The 23,795-nt window shown below is 38.8% G+C and overlaps 1 protein-coding gene across 2 annotated transcripts; it reads left to right on the top strand.

Annotated features, from left to right (window-relative positions):
* Nucleotides 1-6,968: 6,968 nt before the first annotated feature.
* ada2a (adenosine deaminase 2a) lies at nucleotides 6,969-18,899 on the top strand. 2 transcript variants are annotated; one of them, XM_048258080.1, is made up of 11 exons: nucleotides 6,969-7,104; nucleotides 7,438-7,773; nucleotides 7,877-8,096; nucleotides 8,208-8,418; nucleotides 8,512-8,639; nucleotides 10,134-10,224; nucleotides 11,025-11,133; nucleotides 12,931-13,088; nucleotides 13,260-13,462; nucleotides 15,819-15,892; nucleotides 18,651-18,729. In XM_048258080.1, exons 2-10 carry the CDS (start codon nucleotides 7,461-7,463, stop codon nucleotides 15,868-15,870), a joined length of 1,485 nt encoding a protein of 494 aa, XP_048114037.1. In that variant the 5' UTR covers nucleotides 6,969-7,104; nucleotides 7,438-7,460; the 3' UTR covers nucleotides 15,871-15,892; nucleotides 18,651-18,729. The 2 variants fall into 2 exon arrangements, with proteins under 2 accessions (XP_048114037.1, XP_048114035.1); XM_048258078.1 differs by lacking the exon at nucleotides 15,819-15,892 and having other exon boundaries at nucleotides 18,651-18,899.
* Nucleotides 18,900-23,795: the final 4,896 nt, after the last annotated feature.

Here is a 23,795-nt window from a genome sequence, read left to right as displayed (position 1 = left end):
ACAGACTAAATTTGGCATGTAATGTCTATGTAGGACAAAATATATGAGCAAAGTAAAATCACACCTCACATATTCACAGGCTCTATAGCGCCCCCTAGAAATCTAGATTTTCCAATCCTGCCAACATACAAGCAGCTGGAGGTCTCAAATTTGACAAACAAGTTTGTTATCATTCCCTGTATCAAAATATGTGCCACATGCCAACATTTCATGAAATAATGAGTGTGACACTTACCTAGGCCTGTCTGGCCAATAAGGGTGTCTGAATTGTAATTTTTGAGTATGTCCAGTAGCCTACATCAAACTTGCCAAGGCAGGCAAGGTCAGTGAAATTGGGTTTATTTCAGTACAGCACACGACACCTCTGTGTATCATAATCAATCAAAATATGGATGTTTTAACTGTTTGTGTATGATTTAAGAACTTTTGTTTAACAACATCTGTCAAAAATATGCTCTCTGAACGGTCATTTCTGAAGATTTCTTGTGCACCAAAATTCCCACAGCACCTATAAGTGAAATTGGGTTTATTTCAGCACAGTATACCTCTGTGTATCATAATCAATCAAAATATGGATGTTTTAACTGTTTGTGTATGATTTAAGAACTTTTGTTTAACAACATCTGTCAAAAATATGCTCTCTGAACGGTCATTTCTGAAGATTTCTTGTGCACCAAAATTCCCACAGCACCTATAAGTGAAATTGGGTTTATTTCAGCACAGTATACCTCTGTGTATCATAATCAATCAAAATATGGGTGTTTTAATGGTTTGTGCATGGTTTATGCAACTTTTGTTTAACAACATATGTCAAAATATGCTCTCTAAACGGCATGTTTCTGAAGATTAAGGGCCCTATCGTCACTCGTCAAAAGCTTATTTTAGAAGGATGTCCAGTCCACATTGGGAGGGTTTTCGTTATCAAACGTCGAGCGCATGGCGCAACAAGGTGTTCCTAGGTTTTTTAATCAGTCATGGGTGTGTTTGGGGCGTATAACATCATTTAACTCAATGAGAATGACATCTGTCATTCCCTTTAACGCGTAAAGCGCAATGTCAAATAAATGCATCAGTATTTTGACAATCAACGGCGCATTTGAAGGGGGCTGCCTGCGATACCGTATGGAATAGTCATTCCACTAAACCATGCTTTACTAAAACCTAGCATAGCCTTCACGCATTTAAAACTCCTCTATTATTTGAACTCATTGGCAAAGTGAAACTAACTTCACCGTGTCAGTCAACGACAAGACAGTTATATGCAGTTACTTTCACTAATTGACTGACAATGGGTTACCATCATAAACATAGGCTGGAAAAAGCAACACTTACCCTACAGTATATTGCTCAAATGACTGAATTAAAAACATTTATCCTGCAGAAGAGTTGCTTATATGTCGTGACAGTGCGTCTTCAGCTGTGCTCCATACGTGTCTCTCGCCTCTCCCCCAATCACTTTTAACCGTCATTACCAATTTGCAAATGATGGTGAATAACTACTTATCACGAGATGTACAGTCGAGATGTACAGTATTATGTTTCCCATTGTAATCATCCCATTGTAATCAATCAAAATATATGTTTGTGATTGCTTTAAACAGGGGGTTGTCCAATACACATAAAACATACAGCAAAGGTGCAAATACAAAGCAGTACAGGCAATAATAATAAGATTAGATTAGATTCAACTTTATTGTCATTGTGCAGAGTACAAGTACAAACGGGGTTCCCACTTTAAGTCAAATGTAAAATTCTATGACTTTTCCCTGACAAAAAAAATGAATTTCCATGACTTACTATAGGCTATAATAACTGAGTAGTACAATATACCGACCAATGATTTCAGAGCATCCATAGCAGTCAAGAGTCTTTTACTTTTTTAGAACAAGATGAATAAATAGGCACATTGAATAAACAGTTGGAAATATGCTTGTGGAATATGCAGTGTGTAAATATGCTTGTATTATTGAATTTTGGCTAGTAGATTTTCCATGACTTTGCCCCAAAAATGATACAATTCCCTGACTTTCCATGTCTGGAATAGACTTCTTAAAATTCCATGATATTCCAGAAAAGTAATATGCAGTTGGTTTACAGAAAGTGGTTTAGAGTAATATAAATTAGATATAAATATGTGCAGTGTATTAGCAGTTACCTTATAGGAGTAGAATAAATATACCCATGTAATATGAACAACATGTACTGATATGTGCAATGTAGTAACATTAACAATATTTTGGTAGTAAGAATAATATAGATATATGCAGTGTATTAACAGAACAAGAAAAACAGAATAAATATGGATATTTAGTATGAACAGATATGTACAGTATGTACAGCTATGTGCAGTGTGGTAAGTCAAGTCAAGTCAAGTCAGTTTTATTTGTATAGCGCATTTAACATGCACAGAGTGCAACCCAAAGCGCTCCACATATAAGACATTGTCATTGACACATAGACTAACAAAGACAATAGCGGACGGAGCGGCGTAGTCGTCAGCGTACCCGTGACACCAAGACATACAAGACAGACAACAAACAAATTAATAAATAAAAAATAAAAATAAAATTAGTCCAATTTCCAACCGGCTGAAAATGTCCAAGGGCAATGATGACTCGCGTGAAACTGCGCACAGCTGTGTCTCCACAACCGATGCAACGCCAACAAAGTTAAAACACTCACTGGCAGTCTGGAGATAACGTGAACGCTGGTCTGGAGATCACTGGAAGCATACCAGTCCGAAAGTCGTGGGCGATCTTGTGGATCAGCAACTCGGTGGACTTAGCTGCTATAACAGCGACAGTTTGTTGGTCCGTAGGCTAATGCAGAGTTCTTCAACGTTAACGTTAACGTTAGTCTGCTCAATCCAGACTCCAGGCAGTTTGCATGGCAGCTCACAGGTCAGAAACAGAACCATTAACAGTACCATTATAGTGCAGAAACAGTAACATTAAGAGTAGTAAGAATAAGTGTATGTGCAGGATGGATATGAAGAGCAGTAGAATATGGTTATGTATAACTGTAATTACAGTATGTGCATTTGTAAATAAATAGAACGCTATGGGTGGGATAGGGTATTGTGCTTAGTTGATTGATTGTCACCGGGATGCAGAGCTAGAGTCCAGTAAGGTGACAGCCGCAGGAAAGAAGCTTCCTCTGAACCTGCTGGTTCTGGTGCAGAGAGACCTGTAATAATAATAATAATAGTAATAATGAAGACAATCATTTTCAAGACCATATGCTGTTGCAGTAGTCCAGTCTTGAGGTGATGAGGGCATGGATGAAAATGATGCATTGTTGAGCCGTCTGGTCACAGTAACACAAGACCCATCCTGTCAGACTAGGTCCTGTCACCAGAATGATGTAGACTAGAGGACTCTGAGACAGTCATGTGGCGCCTTTGACCAGTGGTCACAATACAGAGGACCCCTGGCCAGTCAAGGAGCAGTGCTTGACAAGCATCATGTGTAGAAGACCCATTTTGTAAAACGATGTATACACCCATCTATTCTCAGGAGCAGTCCTTCTATAACTGGCAGGAACAGCTAAAGAAAAAATCCTGGGCTTTGCCTTGCTTCTTCCTGGCATGTGCCTTGCTCCTTCCTGGCATGTCTGGTCTCACTATGTCTTTCTGCTCTGGTGATGAGCCTGATAACAGCTGACAACCTGGAAATTAGAAATAAAAGTGTACAAAGAAAGACATGTTCAAACATACTGATGACTAAAGTTCACCTATACAACACAGGTCTATGCCTTTAATATAGTGCGCCAAAGTATTTCAGGAGGGTGGAACAAGTCCTAATTAATGTTAATGGTTTGGTTTAGGTGGTTGAATCAGCTGTCCCTTAAAGGAATTATCCGGAGTAAAATGCACTTTAGATCGATTTACGGATGATTGGGAGTACATACGTTGAGTTGACATCCAAATCATGTCATTCGGATGTGTTTTGAGAAAGTTCGATGTTAATGTGTGCTCTGGAAATTCACAATTTCGTCGCCGTTAAAAACAAAACAAAACATAGTCCAGTATTTCTTTTGAAATTGAAATGAAGTTGTATGGACTGGACTATGTTTTTTTTTTTTTTTTTAAACGGCGACAAAATTGTGAATTTCCAGAGCACACTTGGCAATCGACTCCTACGGACTTCCCCCTAAAGATGGCAGCAAAGATGGCAACATTTCCGGAAACGTACTGGCTTGATGAAATTCATTCTGGACTCTATCCGACCACATAAAGACCTCGGGATACTTCGGTTTGGCTTTAGGGACCCTCTACTCACTACCACGTAAGTGCAATGTTGTTTGGAACTGTAGAAGAGGTATAAAAAAAAGCGTTTTGTAGCGGCGAAATAATATGCCCTTCTCACTTCCACGCTAACGAGCTTTGATTAAAAACGGTAACATCGAACTTTCTCAAAACACATCCGAATGACATGATTTGGATGTCAACTCAACGTATGTACTCCCAATCATCCGTAAATCGATCTAAAGTGCATTTTACTCCGGATAATTCCTTTAATAGTGTAGGCCAAAATGTATCAGCTGAACATTTTGTTTCTCGATCTACCTCGATGCCTTATGATATACCAGAGTAAGTAGGAAGATGGGACATGTCTTAATTGATATTAATTGACATCTAGAGGCTTTCAGAAAATATATGGTTTAGGTGGTCAATTAAGCTGTCCCTTAATAGTATAGGCCAACATTTGTGAGTTTTACAGTCGGCTTCTCATCTACAATATGGGCCTGTACACCGATATAAATGTCAGTAGGAAGGTGGAACATGTCTTAATTTATATAAATTGACATCTAGAGGCTGTAGACTTTCAGAAAATATATGGTTTAGGTGGTAAATTCAGCTGTGTCTAGTACAGCAATAACCATATCTACCATAGCAAAACCACAGTAAAGGCATTGTTTACGGCTGTCTTGTAGTTTGACACACTCTCCTTTCTGTGAGTGTTCTGTTGGAGTCATCTAATAAAATGCAACCCATACTTCAGGATATCAGGAGCAAGGATCTGTGAAAACATAAGTAGAGGGTAGAGGGGAGAAAAAAAAGACATAGAGATATGTCGAGAAAACATTGCAGGACCATCCCTAAACAACACATCAGGACACCTTTCTTTCCTTTTTCATTTGATCACTACTGCAATTCATAGACATAGGTGAGACAAGGGTAAACCTGTTGTGGGTATTTATTCTATACTAGAATAGGCTACAATAATATAACTCCACAACTTCAAGTGTCAACACTGTAGTTTTGGAGGAGTATTTGTAGTTCGTATGCAGGAAAAAACAGTATGGGCAACTTTGGACATTAAAAGCTGCGTTGCACTATAGTAGCCTACACTGCAGAAATGCACTATTTTGGAGATAGAAATGTTGTTGTACTGCTTTGTTTTCCAGAAAAACGGTATAGCCTATAACAGCATTTTTATCACATGAATTACTCAGACCCAAAGAAACAGCTTATTACGTGAAACTGACCTGCTTATAATTTAATGTCAAACACCATCAACTAATTGAAAAGCAGAATTGTATCACCATCGCACTCATTTCGATAATTAACCATAACGTGTCATGAACAATGATTTATTTGGCTAATTATCACGCATTATTTATTTCACATAGGTTTATGTTAAAGGGTTAGTCAAATCAAAAGTTTGTTTCATTAATTCTGAACGATCTCCATTAAACCAAAGTCCTTTTAGGCAAGTCCCTCCACTCGGTGGCCATTTGACAACGCTTTTTGGGCACTCGTAGGGCATCCATTTCGGCAGATCTTGCTCCAGCGGCGAGATCACAACACATGATTGGCACGATGTCTTCACAACACACCATATGATTGGCTCAATGTATTCACATCACACCACATGATTGGCTCAAAGTATTCACAAGTCGACGTTTTGCCGAGGAAGGGGTGGGATATGTGTAGACAACGGCCATATTGGCGTGACAAACTAGACCCATGCATTTCTATGGAGTATTTTTTGAGTGCTGTGTCTCCACATTAGAAAGTCTCTGATTAAACCCAATGTGGTTAGCGGGACTTTTATTTTGACTAAAAACTTTTAGCCGCCTTTGCTAGCAACATCCGGTACGAACATTCTATTTTCGCTAGGTCAGAGCCGGTCAGAGCCCGTCTACTATGGACGAACAGACTCCGTCGTTCTCAATGGGAGGGCACTGAGTCATTTTTCAGTTGGTCCCCCCAGTACTGCGCAGACTCGCACTTAACTTCGTGACGTTAGCCATCGAACTGAATCTTGTAACTCATATGATAGATACACAGAAATTCTTCTCACACTTCCTTCGCCTTCAAAGTCATCAAAGTTAAACATTTATTTATGTATTATTATTAATATCATCCTCACAAGTGATATCAAGTCGTGTTAATGTTGAAACTACCACACATGATCATCTTCAAAAACAGAACAAAAAAGTTATAGCCTTGAAGCTAATCTTCTTTCCACTTTTCTGACCTACGGTCAATCCATCGAAAACCTCTGAAATGATTATCGTTAGACCTAACGGTAAAACTAATGTTTTTCATTAGGTTTACTTGCCTCTATGCTTTACCTTAACATACAATGCTATTGTAGGCTACATTGCTTTGTTCACGAGTTTCCGTGCTGGCTGGACTACGCTTCTTATCCAAACAATACGGTTATCTCCCTTCCGTGCGTTAGCTTCCCTTCAACCGGACATGCTAAACATTGTTCTTACGGGAACCTAACGTTACGTACGAGGTAGTCGAGTCTTGTTTTGCCTTTTATTGTTTATGTAGATAACACAGAAGCTAAAATATCGGCACATGATATATGTTATATGAAGTTATGGGAGTTCAAAAAAATCCGAAATGAATGGCCGTTCTATGGGGTTAGCAGAGAGTTGATAACCACCGCTACATCGATGCTTCTACTTCCGGGAATTCGCCTCCCCCCTTGTATGGTCTATGGGTCAGAGCCGTAGTGACATTCAAGTAGTTGTATTTGCGCTACGTTCACTGTCTTTGTTTATCTTTTTTACGGATGTGATGTCAGCATATAGCGTAGGCTACTGCTACTGTTTTGAAAGCTGGACTGGACAATAGTCTTGAAAGTAAGAGGGCAGATTTGTATTTTGATAGTGCGTATTTACAGTGTATGGATATCTTGTGCTGTGCAGCATCAGCCTAACCTAAGTTGCACCTATTATTTGCGTCGTGCCCGCAATGAGGATCATACTTGTCTTGGCTCGTCTGTTTACTGAGGTCTCCATGCTAAATGGAACTGTTGAAGCACTGACTCTTTCAACAGCCGTCCAGTGTGGAGAGAATTTACACTTGCTAAGATAACCTATTAATAAGTTATCTCAGTTCTGCACTTAGGCTATGTACCACTGTTTATCTGCCCCAAATATTCAATGCAGCCTACCTTTTTTTTTCTTTTTCAGAAAGAAACACTGATTATATCACAATGCCAGTGAGTCCAGTAGAAGGAACCTCTATGGCCACAAAGCTGTTACTGGTGCTGTCATGCTGGGCAGCACTGGGCAGTGCCATGCCGGACCCAAATTACAGAGAATACTTGATTAAGACAGAGAAATCACAGCAAACGGGTGGCAGAGTGCTTCTCACAAATGCTGAGGAGCAACTTAGTGAGGTGTTGCAGAAAATGAAGCAGGAAGAAATGGAGAGTTCAGAATTTCCTCCAGCCATGCATTTCTTTAAGGCTAAACCCCTGATAAATCACAGCTCCCTCTTCAATTTACTACGGAAGATGCCTAAAGGTGTTGTCATATAGACTGCCTTCAGTAGGCTACCAAAATTGTTTAACTATACACTTGTTCCTGAAGGATATACAGTATCAAGATATATTCCATTTTGTCACAGGTGGAGCTCTTCATGTCCATGATTTTGCATTGGTGGATGTGGAATGGCTGGTGAAGAATGTAACATACAGGCAACATTGCTATGTTTGTTTTACTGATGATCAGTCAGTGAGATTTATTTTTTCTTCTCATCAACCAAAACCTATTCCTCATTGCTCTGAATGGATACTGCTTGAAACTGTGAGGGCCAAGATTGACAACACTACAGATTTGGACAACGGGTTTGAGATAAATCCTACTATTTTGTCACTGGCTAAAATGAAGTGAACTCATTAATGTTAGTATCCTCTAATATTTTTTTTTAATTATTTTTCTTTTTCTTTCATTTATAGCCTCATAAGCAACCTAACACTTTACACTGATAACCCAGAGGCTGCATATCCTAATCAAGATGTTGTGTGGAAGAGGTTTGAGGAAACCTTCCTTGCGGCATGGGGACTGGTCACATATGCTCCTGTCTTCAAGGATTACTTCTTTGAGGGCCTGAAACGATTCAATGCTGATAATGTCATGTATTTGGAGCTGAGGGCATTGCTACCACAGGTATATAAGTACAGAATAGCCACTCCACAAATGGCAATATCAAGGCACATGTGCAATAACTTGCTATGTTTTTGTGACCTTGTTAATGTACAGACATATGAGCTGAATGGAACCATAAATGACCGATTCTGGACACTGAGAGCCTATCAAGAAGTATTAACACAGTTTGTAGCTGAACATTCAGACTTTTTTGGAGCCCGGGTGATTTTCACAGCCAATAGGTAAGCGTGAAATAGAACAATTATCTTGTAAAAATACTCAGTAATATTAATCTCAATATTTGTGGAACCAGGACAGATATTCAGACAGAAGGATTTGCTGAAGTATGGTAACTCAGGATTATTTAATGTGCAAAGTTTTCTGTTCTTGACTTTGAAGCCCAAAATTTTACACATGAGCCAATTTCTCAAATGTGCTTCAAATGTGATTTGATAATGAAGTTGAAGGTAAAGTTAGCCTACAAATAACTTTTGGTTAATCCTCTCATAGTTGCAGTTTTATCGAAATACTATACTATACCATAGAAAACATCCTGAACATATCCTAATGCACTACACAAAAAGTTATTTCCGCTCATAGCCGAAAACGGTGAGAAGCAAGCCTTCCAATCCACTCAGAAATGTAATTAGGCTACTCTTACGTCTAGTGACAGGCACTCAATTAGACTTACACACCACCAATACAATGTCATGACATTAAAGAGAAGTGTAGCCTAATAGTTCAAAAATCAATATGAAATATTGAAATGACTAAATATGCTACTTAGTTGGCTATTAGTAATTATGTTGGTCACAGAATATTAATTATTAAAAAGATATGAATGTATTGAAACAAATGACATGATGCCATTTTTTAAGGAGGTGGTTGTCTTTTTTTGGACAGTTCTAGAAAAAGGTTACACTGCTTTATGAATTACCCCGGCCACGGCATTTCTTCATTTAGCTACAAATAAAGTACTTAGATTTTTTGTAATCCGTACTATTTACTTTTACCTTTGCTTATCCTTTTTAATAAGCATATCAAGATGGTGGTCAGTGTGAATTTGGTCTTAGGTGCCCAGAAATAAATCGCAACTAGTTTTTGCAATTTTCACTTCCTCCCGCAATTTCTTCATAACAAACGCCTAAAAACGGCACAACTTTCTTCGCAACTTTTTAGAAAAGATGCCGCGAAATCAGGCATTTTAAGTCGCAACAAAAAAGCCCCGCGAAATCCTGGAGGGACTGCTTTTTCCAGAGTCCAATCTTTATGCTCCCTAGCTAATTAAAGCCTGCTTTCCAATTACCCTTATTAACAAATGGTTTTCACAGCTGATGAGTTCCAGCGTTGAGTTGTTGTTGCACTGTGTGTTGAAACACATCCATCTTGCATAGTACCCACTGTACAAGCCTCTGGATGCAGTGGTATGATCTGGGTGTGTTTCAATCTTTTCTTCCCTGATGGCATGGGCATATTCCAGGACCACAATTCCAGGATTCGTCAGTCTCATTTCCTAAATGATTACAATGATTATTAAAGAGTTGTCAGGAAGGATGATGAATTGATGAATCATTTTCACAGATGAATTGGTCACCACAGAGCTCCGACACACATTGAAAGTCTTTGGGATTTGCTGAACATGACTTTACACAGTGTAATTTCTATGAAATATATATATATATATTGTTTTGGCCAGGTAGTATTTTGAAATGAAATGTAGTCTTTCTTTCTTACAGAGGAATAAATGCATCACAGTTGAAAGAAGTAATTGAGGAGGCAGTTAAACTACAGAGAGAGTTTCCTGAGATTATGGCTGGGTTTGACTTAGTAAGTATGTGTGGCATATCTCCTTTCATCATTTGGTAACAGTGCTCATTGTTTCAAACATTCAGTTTACACTTAGGCTGCATCCACAGTAGGTCAGATAATTCCAATGGGAAAGACGGCTAGCAGTCTCACGTTACATCTAGTTATTATTTCACAGGACATTCAATCCTTCTACTAACACAATATGAAGAAATATGTGTATGTAACCTACTCATACCAAAACTATGTACATTATCAACCTAATTCGCTTCTAATATCCCAATGTTGAGGACGAATTATGACCGCCGCCATGCCAACCCATCTCATAACCACTCATTTGATGTATAGCGCCACCTAGTTACAAATGAAAAAGCAAAAATCAGGTGTTGTAATCACAGGTATCTCTTGCTGACATGTTAAAAACTGCACGAAATTGGAGGTGTAGGATCATTATGACACCCTCTGAATTTGAAAGACAACCGATTATCCCGCCCCTCGGACTGAGCAATGGGAATGGTGAGTCCCCAGACCCTACATTTTAATGTGGGTCTGGCTCGTCAGGCTATCGGTATCCAGCCTGATTCCAGCGAGTAAACAAACATGCAGTGGCGGGAATTAAGGCATTAACATTTCCATTGCAATGGTGATCTCTACCAATAAAAGGCTCTGCTTTTACATGTTACAAGAGTGTAGTGCTTTAATGTTAATGTTCCTAAAATCTGTATTAACCTACCCGACCTAGTGTGGATGTAGCCTCAGTCAGTGATAATCTGTAATTTAGGTGAAAATATTAACACTGCAAGGTGGCGTGTCTTATGTAGGTGGGGCGAGAGGACACTGGGAGGCCCCTTTGGTACTTCAAGGAACCCTTGTCCTTACCAGAACAACTGGGAGTCTCTCTGCCTTACTTCTTTCATGCTGGAGAGACTGGTAATGTCATTCTCAATCAAGTTCTGATGTATAGAATATATCAGTGATTCACCTATAATGGTGAAATGTAATGATATTTTAATTGCAACATTTTGGATAGATGAATGGTATTGTTCCATTCAATTCTAAAAAGTTTCTCAGTTCCTACTGTAGACAATAAGTATCTCGTCAGCCTGATGTTACCATTGCCATTTTCCATGATTCAGATGATGGTTAGTAGAAAAGCTCTATTTTGGAGTCATATGACCATAAAAACATTTTCTCATATCTTAAACAACCTTTATAATATTACCCTCTGATACAGACCAATTTTAGATTGTGGACTCTGTGTACGCTGCACTCAAGTTTCAGTCACTGAATTCCAGGGAGATGGACTAGGGTGGCATCCCTCACTTGACAGTCTTCTGGGAACTTTTTTTACTTAAAAATGAATTGTAATGAACTTCTCTTTAGACTTTAGACTGCCTCTGTTGTTTCACAACCTGCCTAAGCTACTGTAATCATGTATAGTATAACTACTGTATGTATAGCTTGTACCCAGATGTGATATGTTAAGGTCAAGTAAGTGGAATCTCTATCATTTGTGACTAATGTGTCATCAGCCTTAAAGGAATGGTTTGGTGTAAACAAAGGACTGACAAATAAGTATAAGTATATATACTCTTTTGATCCTGTGAGGGAAATTTGGTCTCTGCATTTATCCCAATCCGTGAATTAGTGAAACACACTCAGCACACAGTGAGGTGAAGCACACACTCCCGGCGCAGTGAGCTGCCTGCAACAACAGCGGCGCTCGGGGAGCAGTGAGGGGTTAGGTGCCTTGCTCAAGGGCACTTCAGCCGTGCCTACTGGTTGGGGTTCGAACCGGCAACCCTCTGGTTACAAGTCCGAAGCGCTAACCAGTAGGGCATGGCTGCCTCATCAAATAAAAAAAAAAAGTATTTTAAACTTTTAAAGTGTACAGGACGTTATCATAAGGACTTCAAATCAGTGGGCGCATTTGGCTTCTTGGAGCGTTGCGTAGATCTGGCTGAACGTGATGCATTTATTAGATTAGATTAGATTAGATTAGATTCAACTTTATTTTCATTGTGCACGTACAGAGTACACATACAGAGACAACGAAATGCATTTTGCGTCTAACCAAAAGTGCAAAAAGCAGAAAAGTGCAATGTGATATGCACAGTATAGACAGGTGGTGCAGTATAAGACATATAGTGCAATGTAGACAGTAGTATACAGCTAAGAAAATGTGTGTGTGTGTGTGTGTGTGTGTGGGGGGGTTACAGTCTGTGGTTGGGATGAGAACAGTCTTTGATAAAGCCTCGCTTTTAGACAATGCTTGTTTGCATTGTTAACATGAATCACGTTCAGCCAGATATGCGATAATGCTCAGCATGCAAGAAGTCAAACTCACTGATTTGAAGCTACTGGAATACGAAGGAAGAATTCTTCCATCCAAACCATATCTTTATGGACCTGGCTTGGAGCTCTTCAGAATGACCCATTCTTTCACAAATGTTTGTGAATGCAGACTGGATGACTAGATGCTTGATTGTATACATCTGTGGCAATGTGTCTGAATGAAACACTTGAATTCAATGATTAAGTGGTTTAAGTGTCTCAATACCTTTGTCCATATAGTGTATGTGGATACCAGACTTCGGTTGGTATTGGAACAATTTATCAATTTGTAAATTAAAGTGACAAAACATTATACTGCTTTGTTGTAAAGTGGCAAAGGTAAGCATAAGGGGCCTTCTTTTGAATAATTGCTTTAGTTCTCTTGTGATATAGATACTCAAGGGACAGATGTGGATCAGAACATACTAGATGCTCTCCTATTTAATACCTCACGCATTGGACATGGATTTGCTTTGGTGCGCCATCCAACTACCAAGGCCCTTTCTCGGAAAATGGGGGTAGCAGTGGAGGTGTGTCCCATATCCAACCAAGTAAGCATTTCATAGTGCTTTTACATGACAGATATGATAGTCACATAAAATGTAAACCATTTAAACTACAGACTTTAAAAACATCAAACATTATTAATATTCCCAAACCACTGTCAGACATGCAGAAGCCCTTTAGGTTTTATGAGCCATATTACTCATTCTCTTTTGTAGGTACTGAAACTTGTGTCAGACTTGCGTGACCATCCTGCTGCAGTTTTGATGTCTGAGGGTCACCCCCTTGTGATTAGCTCAGATGACCCAGCCATATTTGGGGCAAGTGGTCTCTCATATGATTTTTATGAGGCATTTGTGGGCATTGCTGGACTGACATCTGGTGCAGGCACACTGAAAGAACTTGCAATAAACTCAATCAGGTAAGACTACAGTATAGTTCTGAATCTTGTCCTGCAGGGTTTATGGGTCATTTCGTGTCAAATCAGATAAAGTTGTTGCTGCACCATCTCAGATTTTGTTCAAACCTTGTCTATATCATCAATGGGTCTTAAAACCAAGGCCTGTAAAATATTTCCGTGCAAATCTTCTGTCTTCATATCTTTTTCAGACCTTGAAATTCTTACAGCTTGAAAAACCCATGACATGTTTGGGCATTAATATCCTGACAAATATTTTCCCTAGCCTCCCCAAATTTTCTAGGATGGAAGACCAACTCATAATAACCATGTGTAAAGCATTTAAAGTCTGTACTAAATGTCATTTGACTTTCGAAAGGGCCCTAGAATTTGGACAAATTAGCTGTAAGTACCGTAAAAAACGGTTATTTTTATTATTTTCCGGACTATAAGTCGCATCAGTCAAAAAATGCCTCATGAAGAGGAAAAAAACATATATAAGTCACATTTATTTAGAAATTTATTTCACAAAATCCAAGACCAAGAACAGACAGACTATGTAACTGGAAACATAGAGGCCAAAAAGATTATATTTTATTTAGGGCTGTCAAAATAACTGATTAATTTCGATTAATTCATTTGAGAAAAAATAACTGATTAAAAAAAATAACGCAGATTAATCGATTCTGTATGACCGTTGACTGAGCCGTTGTAGTCAGTAACCATTAGACTGTAAAATGAAGGAGAGAGAAGAAAATGCTGCCTAGATCATTGATTGTAACATTTACTTTTCAAAAACCGCTTCATGGTGTTGATTAAAATAAAGTCCTCTGCAATGTATGTGATAAAAAAAACTTCTTCCCGAAGCACTTTTGAATTTATTTCCTCAGCATATTAGGTCATATCATAGATTATTATGGCCATTATTAAAATAATAATAAAAGAGTTTTTGAACTTTAATGTCACTAATGCTGAATATTCAATGATTAATTTGAATTTAAATATTTAAAATACTTTCACAGCAAAAATCATATATGCGATTAATTCAGATTAATTAATTAGCCTGACGAGCCAGACCCACATTAAAATGTAGGGTCTGGGCACTCACCATTCGCATTGCAGTCCGAGGGGCGGGATAATCGGTTGAATCGGTTAAATTCCCTCTGCACGCAATAGGACAGCGCTATGAGTCCGCTGCGTTTCCCACCAGCGGAGCTAGTTGGCTAGTTCAAACTTTTGCCAACTTAATAAAAGCTTAACTCGTGTCACACTGTTCGCCAACAGCAACATTATCTTATTTGTTTTCAAGTAGCAGAATTCAAGCCAAACCGTTGCAACTCTGCCATCAATCATTATGTTAAGCCCGCCTAACGACTCTATACATGATTTGATTGGCCTGATAGAAGTTTCATTTTTCGAGCTCACAAGCCAACGGAGAGTTGCTAGACTAGCCCTGGAAGCAAATGTAATTTGCTGCCGCTAGGGTGCGTCTAGATTTCTAGGCTATTAATTAATCACAGAGTATGTAATTAAATAGATAAAAAAATGTAATCGATTGACAGCCCTAATTTTATTCAATTAAATTGTACCGGGAATCTTAATGAAGACGAAGGAGTGAATAGCAAGCTGAGGCGAACTGGGCGACGGTAATTGTAAAGCAATTAACAAAAGATTCACTGAACAAAAATGCTGGTGTGGTACATGAAAATGTATCTAAAAATGTGGAGAATGCAACGCAATCAAGCATTTTGGGCAATGTGGAGGGACAAGCCGGCAGAAGAGCAAATGCTCAGCAGGCTACCTCTGAGAGAGCGCGAGAGGAAAAAAAGATGCGCGTTTAAAATAACATTTTCAGTTGAGTGTCCCAAGTCTCGACAAAAGCCTGTCGGAACCCTAAATTGTCCCGGTTTACACCAACCACTATTAAGTGTGGTCTTATTAAAGCTCAATCATTAACTAAACCCATGTAGAAAGACTATAGCCTAATGCGTCTGATTTCGATAATGTGTGTGTGTGTGTGCGCGCGAGAGTGTCAGTCAATCGTAACAGTCTGCAGCCAACCTTACAGTGTATCTCTGTAAACGTTGTTGCAATGCCTCGTCATATCTGCCTCGTTTTAACAGTTAGGACAATGCTGAAGAGAAAGTCATCATTCTCAAAATAACTCATGGCTGAGTTTTGTTTTCAAATGTTTTCATGCATGTCTGGATAACGGGTGAGGAATGTTTAGGAGACAGACTAATAGAATAGGTTATCCTTGTTGTTGTATTATTTATTTTATATATTTAGCATTAGTGCATACTAGGATGATAAGACTGTCTATTACTGTGATAAATGGCTGTACACAGTGGTTGTGCTTTTCCCACATGGGCTCGAACAGGTATGGTGCAGGGAAGCATGCCCAAGGAATGTGTATTTGTTGCATGTCTTAATGAAGATGTAAGGGGGGTAAGGGTAAGTCTCTTTTCCTTCACTGTCTTGGATAGCCTAGAAATCTAGACGCGCCCCTAGCGGCAAATTAAATTTGCTGCCAGGGCTAGTCTAGCAACTCTCCGTTGGCTTGTGAGCTCCAGAAATCGAAACTTAATCAGGCCAATGAAATCGTGTATAGAGTCGTTAGGTGGGCTTAACATAATGATTGATGGCAGAGTTACCAGCGGTTTGGCTTGAATTCCCTGCTACTTGAAAACAAATAAGATGGATGTTGCTGCTGGCGAACAGTGTGACACGCGAGTTAAGCTTTTATTAAGTTGGCAAACGTTTGAACTAGCCAACTAGCTCCGCTGGTGGGAAACGCATGGGACTCATAGCTGCCGCTGTCCTATTTAGTGCAGAGGGAATTTGAAAGACAACTGATTATCCGCCCTCGGACTGAGCACTGCGAACGGTGAGTGTCCAGACCCTACATTTTAATGTGGGTCTGGCTCGTCAGGCTATGTCTTGGACGCTGTAACAATGCAAATTTCTCCTTTGGGAGATAATTAAAGGATTATCTTATCTTCTCTTATCTTATTGTAAATTCTCAAATTATTGCCGGGGTGTTTTATTTTGTATTTGTAAATTGCTTTATAAATACCGTCGGGTAATACATTTATGTGGGGCAGGCTTGTATTTCGAGGCAGGCCTTTATTTCTTTTATTTCTCTTTCTTTTATTTTGAGTTAAGTGTCCCGAGTCCCGACAAAAGCCTGTCGGAATGCTAAAATGTCCCGGTTTACACCAACCACTATTAAAGTAACAGTACCCATGTAGAAAGACTATAGCGTAAAGCGTCCGGTGTATGATTTCGATAATGTATGTGCGTGAATGTCAGTAAATCGTAACAGTCTGCAGCCAACCTTACAGTGTATCTCTGTAAACATTGTTGCTATGCCTTGTTTTAACAGTTAGGACAATGCTGAAGAGAAAGTCATCATTTTCAAAATAACCTATGGCTGAGTTTTTTAAATGTTTTCATGCATATCTGGATAACGGGTGAGGAATGTTTAGGAGACAGACTAACGTAAATCCTCAAATTATTGCTGGGGTCTTCCAAATTATTATGCAAATTACATTTTTCTCAGATTTTTCTAAATAGTTGATGCAAATGACAGTCAGTATAATTTTCAAGTCATCAACCGTTAATTATAACGTATAATGTAACGTATATAACATATTATAAAGTATAATTTGAATTTTATTGAACAAACCTCGAAATGATAACAGTATTTTTTTTTAAATAAAAAACTCAAAATGCACTGTTCCAAATTATTATGCACAACAGAGTTTCAAGACATTTTATAGGTTGTAAAGAATAAAAAATGGTCATTTGTTGAATTTGCAGCATTAGGAGGTCATATAAATTAAATCAAACGTTATTTCAATCAAAAACATCTTAACAGGCCAAGTTACCTACAGGCCTACCAGCTCTCTCTCCATGATTCCAGCCCAAAATATGACTCCGCCACCTCCTTGCTGATGTCTCAGCTTTGTTGGGACATAGTGGCCATTCACCAACCATCCATTACTCCATCCATCTGGACCATCTAGGGTTGTATGGCACCCATCCGTAAACAAAACTGTTTGAAAATTAATCTTCATGTATTCCTGAGTCCACTGCAACCATTTCTGCTTGTGAGCATTGTTTTGGGGTGGCCGAATAGTAGGTTTATGCACACTTGCAAACTTCTTGAGGATCCTACACCTTGAGATTCTCGGGACTCCAGAGACACCAGCGGCTTCAAATACCTGTTTGCTGCTTTGCATTTTAGCAGCTGCTCTCTTAATACTATGAATTTATCTGGCAGAAACCTACCTTATTATGCCTTTGTCTGCACGAACCCGCCTGTGCTCTGAATCAGCGACAAATTTCTTCACAGTACGATGATCACGCATACGTTTTTGGGAAATATCCAATGTTTTCATACTTTGTCCAAGGTAGTGCACAATTTCACGCTTTTCAGCAGTAGAGAGATCTTAAATCCAATCCACTTAAATCCAATTTGTATAATAATTTGGAACACGGTGTATTTTATATTTGTAAATTGCTTTACAAATACCGTCCGTCAGGTAATACATTTATTTTGAGCAGGCTTGTCTCTCTCTTATTACAGTGCATGAAAATGCACTGTTCTGTTATCCGAAGTCTTCTTCTTCTTATTATTATTATTATTATTATTAGAGTGCATGAAAATGCACTCTACTGTTATCCGATTTATTAGAGTGCATGAAAATGCACTTGTTTTTTACATGATGTAAAATGAAGAGGCTATATAATAGTATTTTTATGAGTTTACTAAAGTAATCTCGTGGACAATGTGTAAAGGAACCATATGTACTGACTTTGTGATTAGTAGATAGGTGGAGGGTGGCGCATCAGGCCAAAACACAACTTGACAACATCAACATCAGTTGAGGGCTGCAACTTCACTTTTTAAATGACAATATCCTGGCCGTACTACTGTTGTTAGTGATATAAGTATTTGAAATGAACATGATTTCTAAATGTCTAGTGACATCAAGGCCATTTTATGATTAATTGAAATACATTTCTTACATACTGTTTCTTTAAAGTTGTTATTTATATTTATTTTTTTACTTTTGAAAGCCATGTGCTTTTGTGTTATTAGTGTTTCTCTGCTTACAATTTATAATGAAAATACTTTTAAAAAAAAAATGCACAAGGAGAACATTTCATGAATGCTACTGAATAAACCCAACATTTTCTCTTTCAGGTACAGTTCCTTATCCCCTCAGCAAAAAGAGGAAGCATTGTCCATATGGCAAAAAAAGTGGGACAAATTTGTGGTGGAGAATTTACCATAAGTTTTTTTTTCTATAACCGGCTGGGTGATTGAATGCATTTTTTCCGCTTTCCCCCTTTTTCGACAGGACAGGGAAGTAAGCTTGACATTAGCAATGTTTCCATTAAAATTTTGTGCAAAATAAAAGTAATATTTGTCAAAATTCGACAAAGCACAATTGTGAATGGTCGGTGTTTCCATTAAGTGATGCAATACGATTCCATATAAGTTGTATCTTCTTGTGATAGTCATTTTTGATCTGAAAAGTTTGACAGTTCTTCAATTGCATCCACCAAAAACCATGATACTTAAAATTGAGGGGGTCAGAAAGTAAAAGGAGGAAAAATATAAAAAGCGAAACTGTTATAGGCCTCCTTGGCAGCGATGTGTGACAATTCTGGGAGGGCATAGTCCAGATTTAACATTATAAATGCTTGCATTTTGTTATTGGGTCAGTGAAAACAAATCAATTTCAAATTTTTTTGTGTAAATGTACTTATGTAGTGTTCAATTTAGCAGGTGCCCCATGATTTACTGTATTGTATTGCATGTAACTGTATTCAGTCTTTGAAAATGTAATTTGGCAAAACAGAGTTATTTCCATATTTTATCAAAAACAATGTTAATGATACACTCATAAAAGTATACAAATGTAATTGTTAGTCTATAATGTATCTATGGTCAGTTACAAAATTTCCAAACTTCATACTATTGTACTTTTCCCTTATTACTAACACTGACCTTGATCGTCAGTGTCAAGTTATTATTTTTCAAAATTAAAGCTGTCACCACTTTTTTGACATTTGACCGAATGACACTCAAATGTGTGACAAAATGGGTGCCACAGCTGGAAGAGGTTACAGTAACATAAATTTAGGAGCACATTTTCAAACTTATTTTGAACTTGGGTGACATTTTGAGTCTGTTAGGAGGCACAAAGGCACAGTTTATTTTATGGGGATGGGCGATATGGCTAAAAAATCATTTTAGTCTATTTCACGATATACAATATATATCTCGATATTTTATCAAAAGGACTTAATTAATTCTCACTTTCACCTTGTGATGTTTTAAATCATGCCAGTATGATGCAGTAGGCTAGGATAAATCATACCAGTCCAATCCCTGCAAATGATATCCAAATTAACTCATTGAATGCCAAGCTGTTTTCGGGAGCTTTGTCCTAGAGTGCCAGCAATTTAGACCATTGTTGATGATTTTTGTACAGCCACAGCATATTCTGTGTTATATCTATGAACACATGCAATGGCTCGATTAAAAGGTGAGACTTTAAGCTCTAGGTGGGTGCAAACCGTGTATTTCTACACGCCTCTGTTCCTGAGAAATCCCAAGCTAAACAGTGACTAGTTTTCATCAAAATCGCTGTTTTTTCTAGAAATGGAGATATAACGTCTTTCATGAAATATGAAGTGTTGCCAAAGATTGTTAAGGCGGAGCAAGATATTTCATCAGGAGCCACATCGGGAACCCGGATCGCACGAGTGGGGGTCAAAATCCCCCTTTATGCAGAGCAGAGGCAGCGACTGCTCCATTGAAGTCTATGGGCATAGCTCAGAATTTTACCACATATGCTAAGGTTCTATAGAGTTAAGAATGTGAATTTTGGGCACGTTTTCATGATCCTCAAACCCTTCTGAACATTTCAGGTACATTTTTAGCATTTCTGAGCATTCCAGTCTGGAGAAAATTGACTTTATGTCAGGTGTGCGCCGGTTATTTATGCCGCTGCTGTTGGCCGGTTGCAACCAAAGATTCTAGAACAGAGCTCTGTTCTAGAATCTTTGGTTGCAACGTACGCTCATCAATACGTCATCGACACGCCTCTTTATGCAGACAGGATTCGATCACCATTTTGCGCCCATAGACATGAACTACAACCAGAGCCCATTTACGGAGAGCCGGATCACTCCCTATTAACTCCATTATACCTGCAATCTGCTGCAGTTCCGCTAGGGGCGATCACGAATAAGTGCAAAAACAATGGGGGACTATGGAGCTAGACGGCTAAATGTGTCTCTTTAACCCGTACGACCCCGACCGTTCTAATTTCGTTACAAAAGTAACGATGGCCAATCGTCTAATATCTCAGCTGTCCAATGATGCTTCAATTTGATATGATTGGTTAAGGGGTTTATGGCGCGAAATGTTTTGGATACTTGAAGAAATGTCTTGAAAAAATATTTTCACTTGAGTCAGTGCATTTGACGTGGACAGCCGGATGCCACCTGCACTTAAGTTGGAGTTTTCCTCGACTGGAAACCACACAGCTGGATAAACTGAGGTAATATTTTTTTTTACATCGGTTCTAGTTATGGTTTATCTTAATTTGAAGTCCTTAAATCATTTTATTTGACAGTAATATGCTTTCTCATCAGCGTCAACATTATGGCAGGGGGCTAGTGCATCGTCACGCAACTTTAGCTAACTGTAAAATTGTGAACTGCTTGCAATATTATCGTTTGCTTTTGATGTCAGTTATTTTCATTTGACAGTTTCATTTAAAAACCTGTTAGTATATAACCTGTAGGTAAGTTTGTTTTCTAGTACCAATTTGCTTGTTAGGTAAGCATTATATTGGCAAGACAGTATTACAGCAAACCAAAGCTGAATAAATCAATGGGCGTCGCGTTTCTAAGTTGCATTCTCTTACATGAAATAAGTTGAGCGATATTTTTACTCCTGGTAGAAAATAAGATGTGAAATCACATATTCTGTCAGAAATGTAATTAACTGAGTTCCATCTCCACACGATCATAACACACTTCATCAACAGATACACATATCATCGAACACTAGGCAGGGGAGGGTAGCTGGAACTATTATTGTTATTATTATTATTATTATTATTATTATTATTAGTAGTAGTAGTAGTAATATAAATAGCATCCCCTTCTTTCCCTCCCCCTTTTATTTACATTCTCTGATAACTTTACTAATTTCACTCTTTCTCTCTGCCTCTCCCATCGTTATTCTGCCGGGGCCCCATTGGATGGCTTGGGAGACTCGGTCCTGGCGGGTCGCTGTGTGGTTTTGGCATTGGTTGGGTCCTGTGGGTTATCTATTGGCCCTGGGCCCCCGGTGTGCACCCTCCTCATGCAGCTCATGCACACGCCTTGTCCTGGAAGCACACAGCACGCTTTACTCTCTTTTAATCGCACTACATGTTAGGTGACATACATAAACAAAAAAACTACAAAACAGGCTAGGGTAAGAGTGGAGTGCAGGTAGATGCCTCATCAGGTGTCTATCTGCATGCCTCACTTATTTTAATGCACACATTGTTGAGGCATACATCTTACACAGGGTAAGTGTGGTGTGCATGGGGAAATCCTGACAGATATTCACCATGCATGCCCACTTCTTTTAATGCTACATTCTAGATAGACCCCTCAACCTAGCCATTCACATACTGTACATATTTAGGTCAAGAGTGGCGTGTTGGGTGAAGGTCTGGGGGTGGAGGTGTGGTTGGTCGTGGTAGTGGGGATGTGTGCATATGCTGGGGCCTGAGGCGCATGGGTGGCACGCAGGTCCTCCCCTCTGTCAGCTCGTCGCAGTATAACTGCAGGGGCTGGGTGGAACTGTGGCCATTAATGGGTGCCCAGGTTGGCAATCAGTCAGGCAATCAACCAGGCAATCAGTTATTCCTATTATTATACTTATCATTAATAGAATAATTACAACTCCTCTCCTGAAACCCTCCCTCTCTCCCCTCTCTATGTTCCAGCTTCTCTCCTCCTGGCCCAACAGCAAACCAGCCTTATACATATGCACACACACACACACACACACACACACATACATCCTCACATACTCACTACCCCTCACCCCCATCCCAACACCACCTCATTCACACTCTTAGAGCTACCATCCGCGACCCCCCATCCCCCTTCTTTTTCATTCCGGTCATCAATTTCATCCCTGATAATCATATCTGTAATCATCCTGGACGCAAATCATCCTTAGCCTTTCTGTTATTAATGTTATGTTGTGTTATGTTTGTGGAAGCCAAGTCAATGTGATGTCTTGTTAAGTTACAGTATGTGTTTATGTAATGTACGCCTGTTTGTAATTATGTAGTATTCATGTGCATGTCGTAGTGTTGCATTTTCTGTAATGTCAATGATGTTTGCAAATAAAAAAAAATAAATAAAAAAAAATAAATGTAATTAACTTATTGTCTTTCCTCCGGTTGTTATCTATAGTGCAGTCTGTAGTGAACTATTTTAGCTTGCTAACTTCTAAATGACAAACATCAGACGTGCTTGTCTCAACATTTTCTAAGATGGCATGACTTGAAATAGATGAAGCACAACTCCTCAATATTTAGTTATAGAAAACATGATGTGAAATCACATATTCTGTCAGAAATGTCATTATTGCATTTTAGCAGTTTGTTACTAGGTGAAATGTAAATATTTCGAGTATATTCTGAGGATGCTTCAATAGTTTAGGATACCTCTTCTTTTAGATAGATAGATAGATAGATAGATAGATAGATAGATACTTTATTGATCCTCAAGGGGAAATTCAAGAAGCTGAATTTCCTGAAATTCAATTTTGTGTGCATACATGCACAAATCTGTAGTTTTGTGATTTTATTTTTTACATTAATAAAGGTATTTGTATGATTTCGCTCTTGTTTCAGATGGAGGATGACAAGACCTACACAGACCTTCTCGCAAGCCTGAAGAGGTAGCTGACTGCTCATGAGCTTGCGCTCACAATGCTGAAGACCATGAGGGGATGGAGGAAGAAGGTATAGATTTATGTGCCGTGCGTAGGATGGTGCAGAATAAAAAACTGTGTGAAATAGACTTATGTTCTTTTTTTACTCACATTGTTGTCCCAGGCATATGTGGTTTTACCAACTGGAAGGAATGGGAGCTTGTGCTTAGTAGGCCATCGTATGCAAACAGTGCAGGGGCATGGGACAAAGACCCCAGAAGAGTTTCACAGGTTTCTGGGATTGATCATTTACATGGGGTTCACTTCCCTCCCTAATATCCATTGCTACTGGGGAACCAAGTCTTGGCAGGGATCAGGGGACATTGA

This window comes from Alosa alosa, chromosome 11 (assembly GCF_017589495.1).
Source record: "Alosa alosa isolate M-15738 ecotype Scorff River chromosome 11, AALO_Geno_1.1, whole genome shotgun sequence".
NCBI classification, from domain to species: Eukaryota; Metazoa; Chordata; class Actinopteri; order Clupeiformes; family Clupeidae; genus Alosa; species Alosa alosa.
Note: the sequence above shows the minus strand (reverse complement) of the source record. Positions and strands in the feature narration are given on the sequence as shown.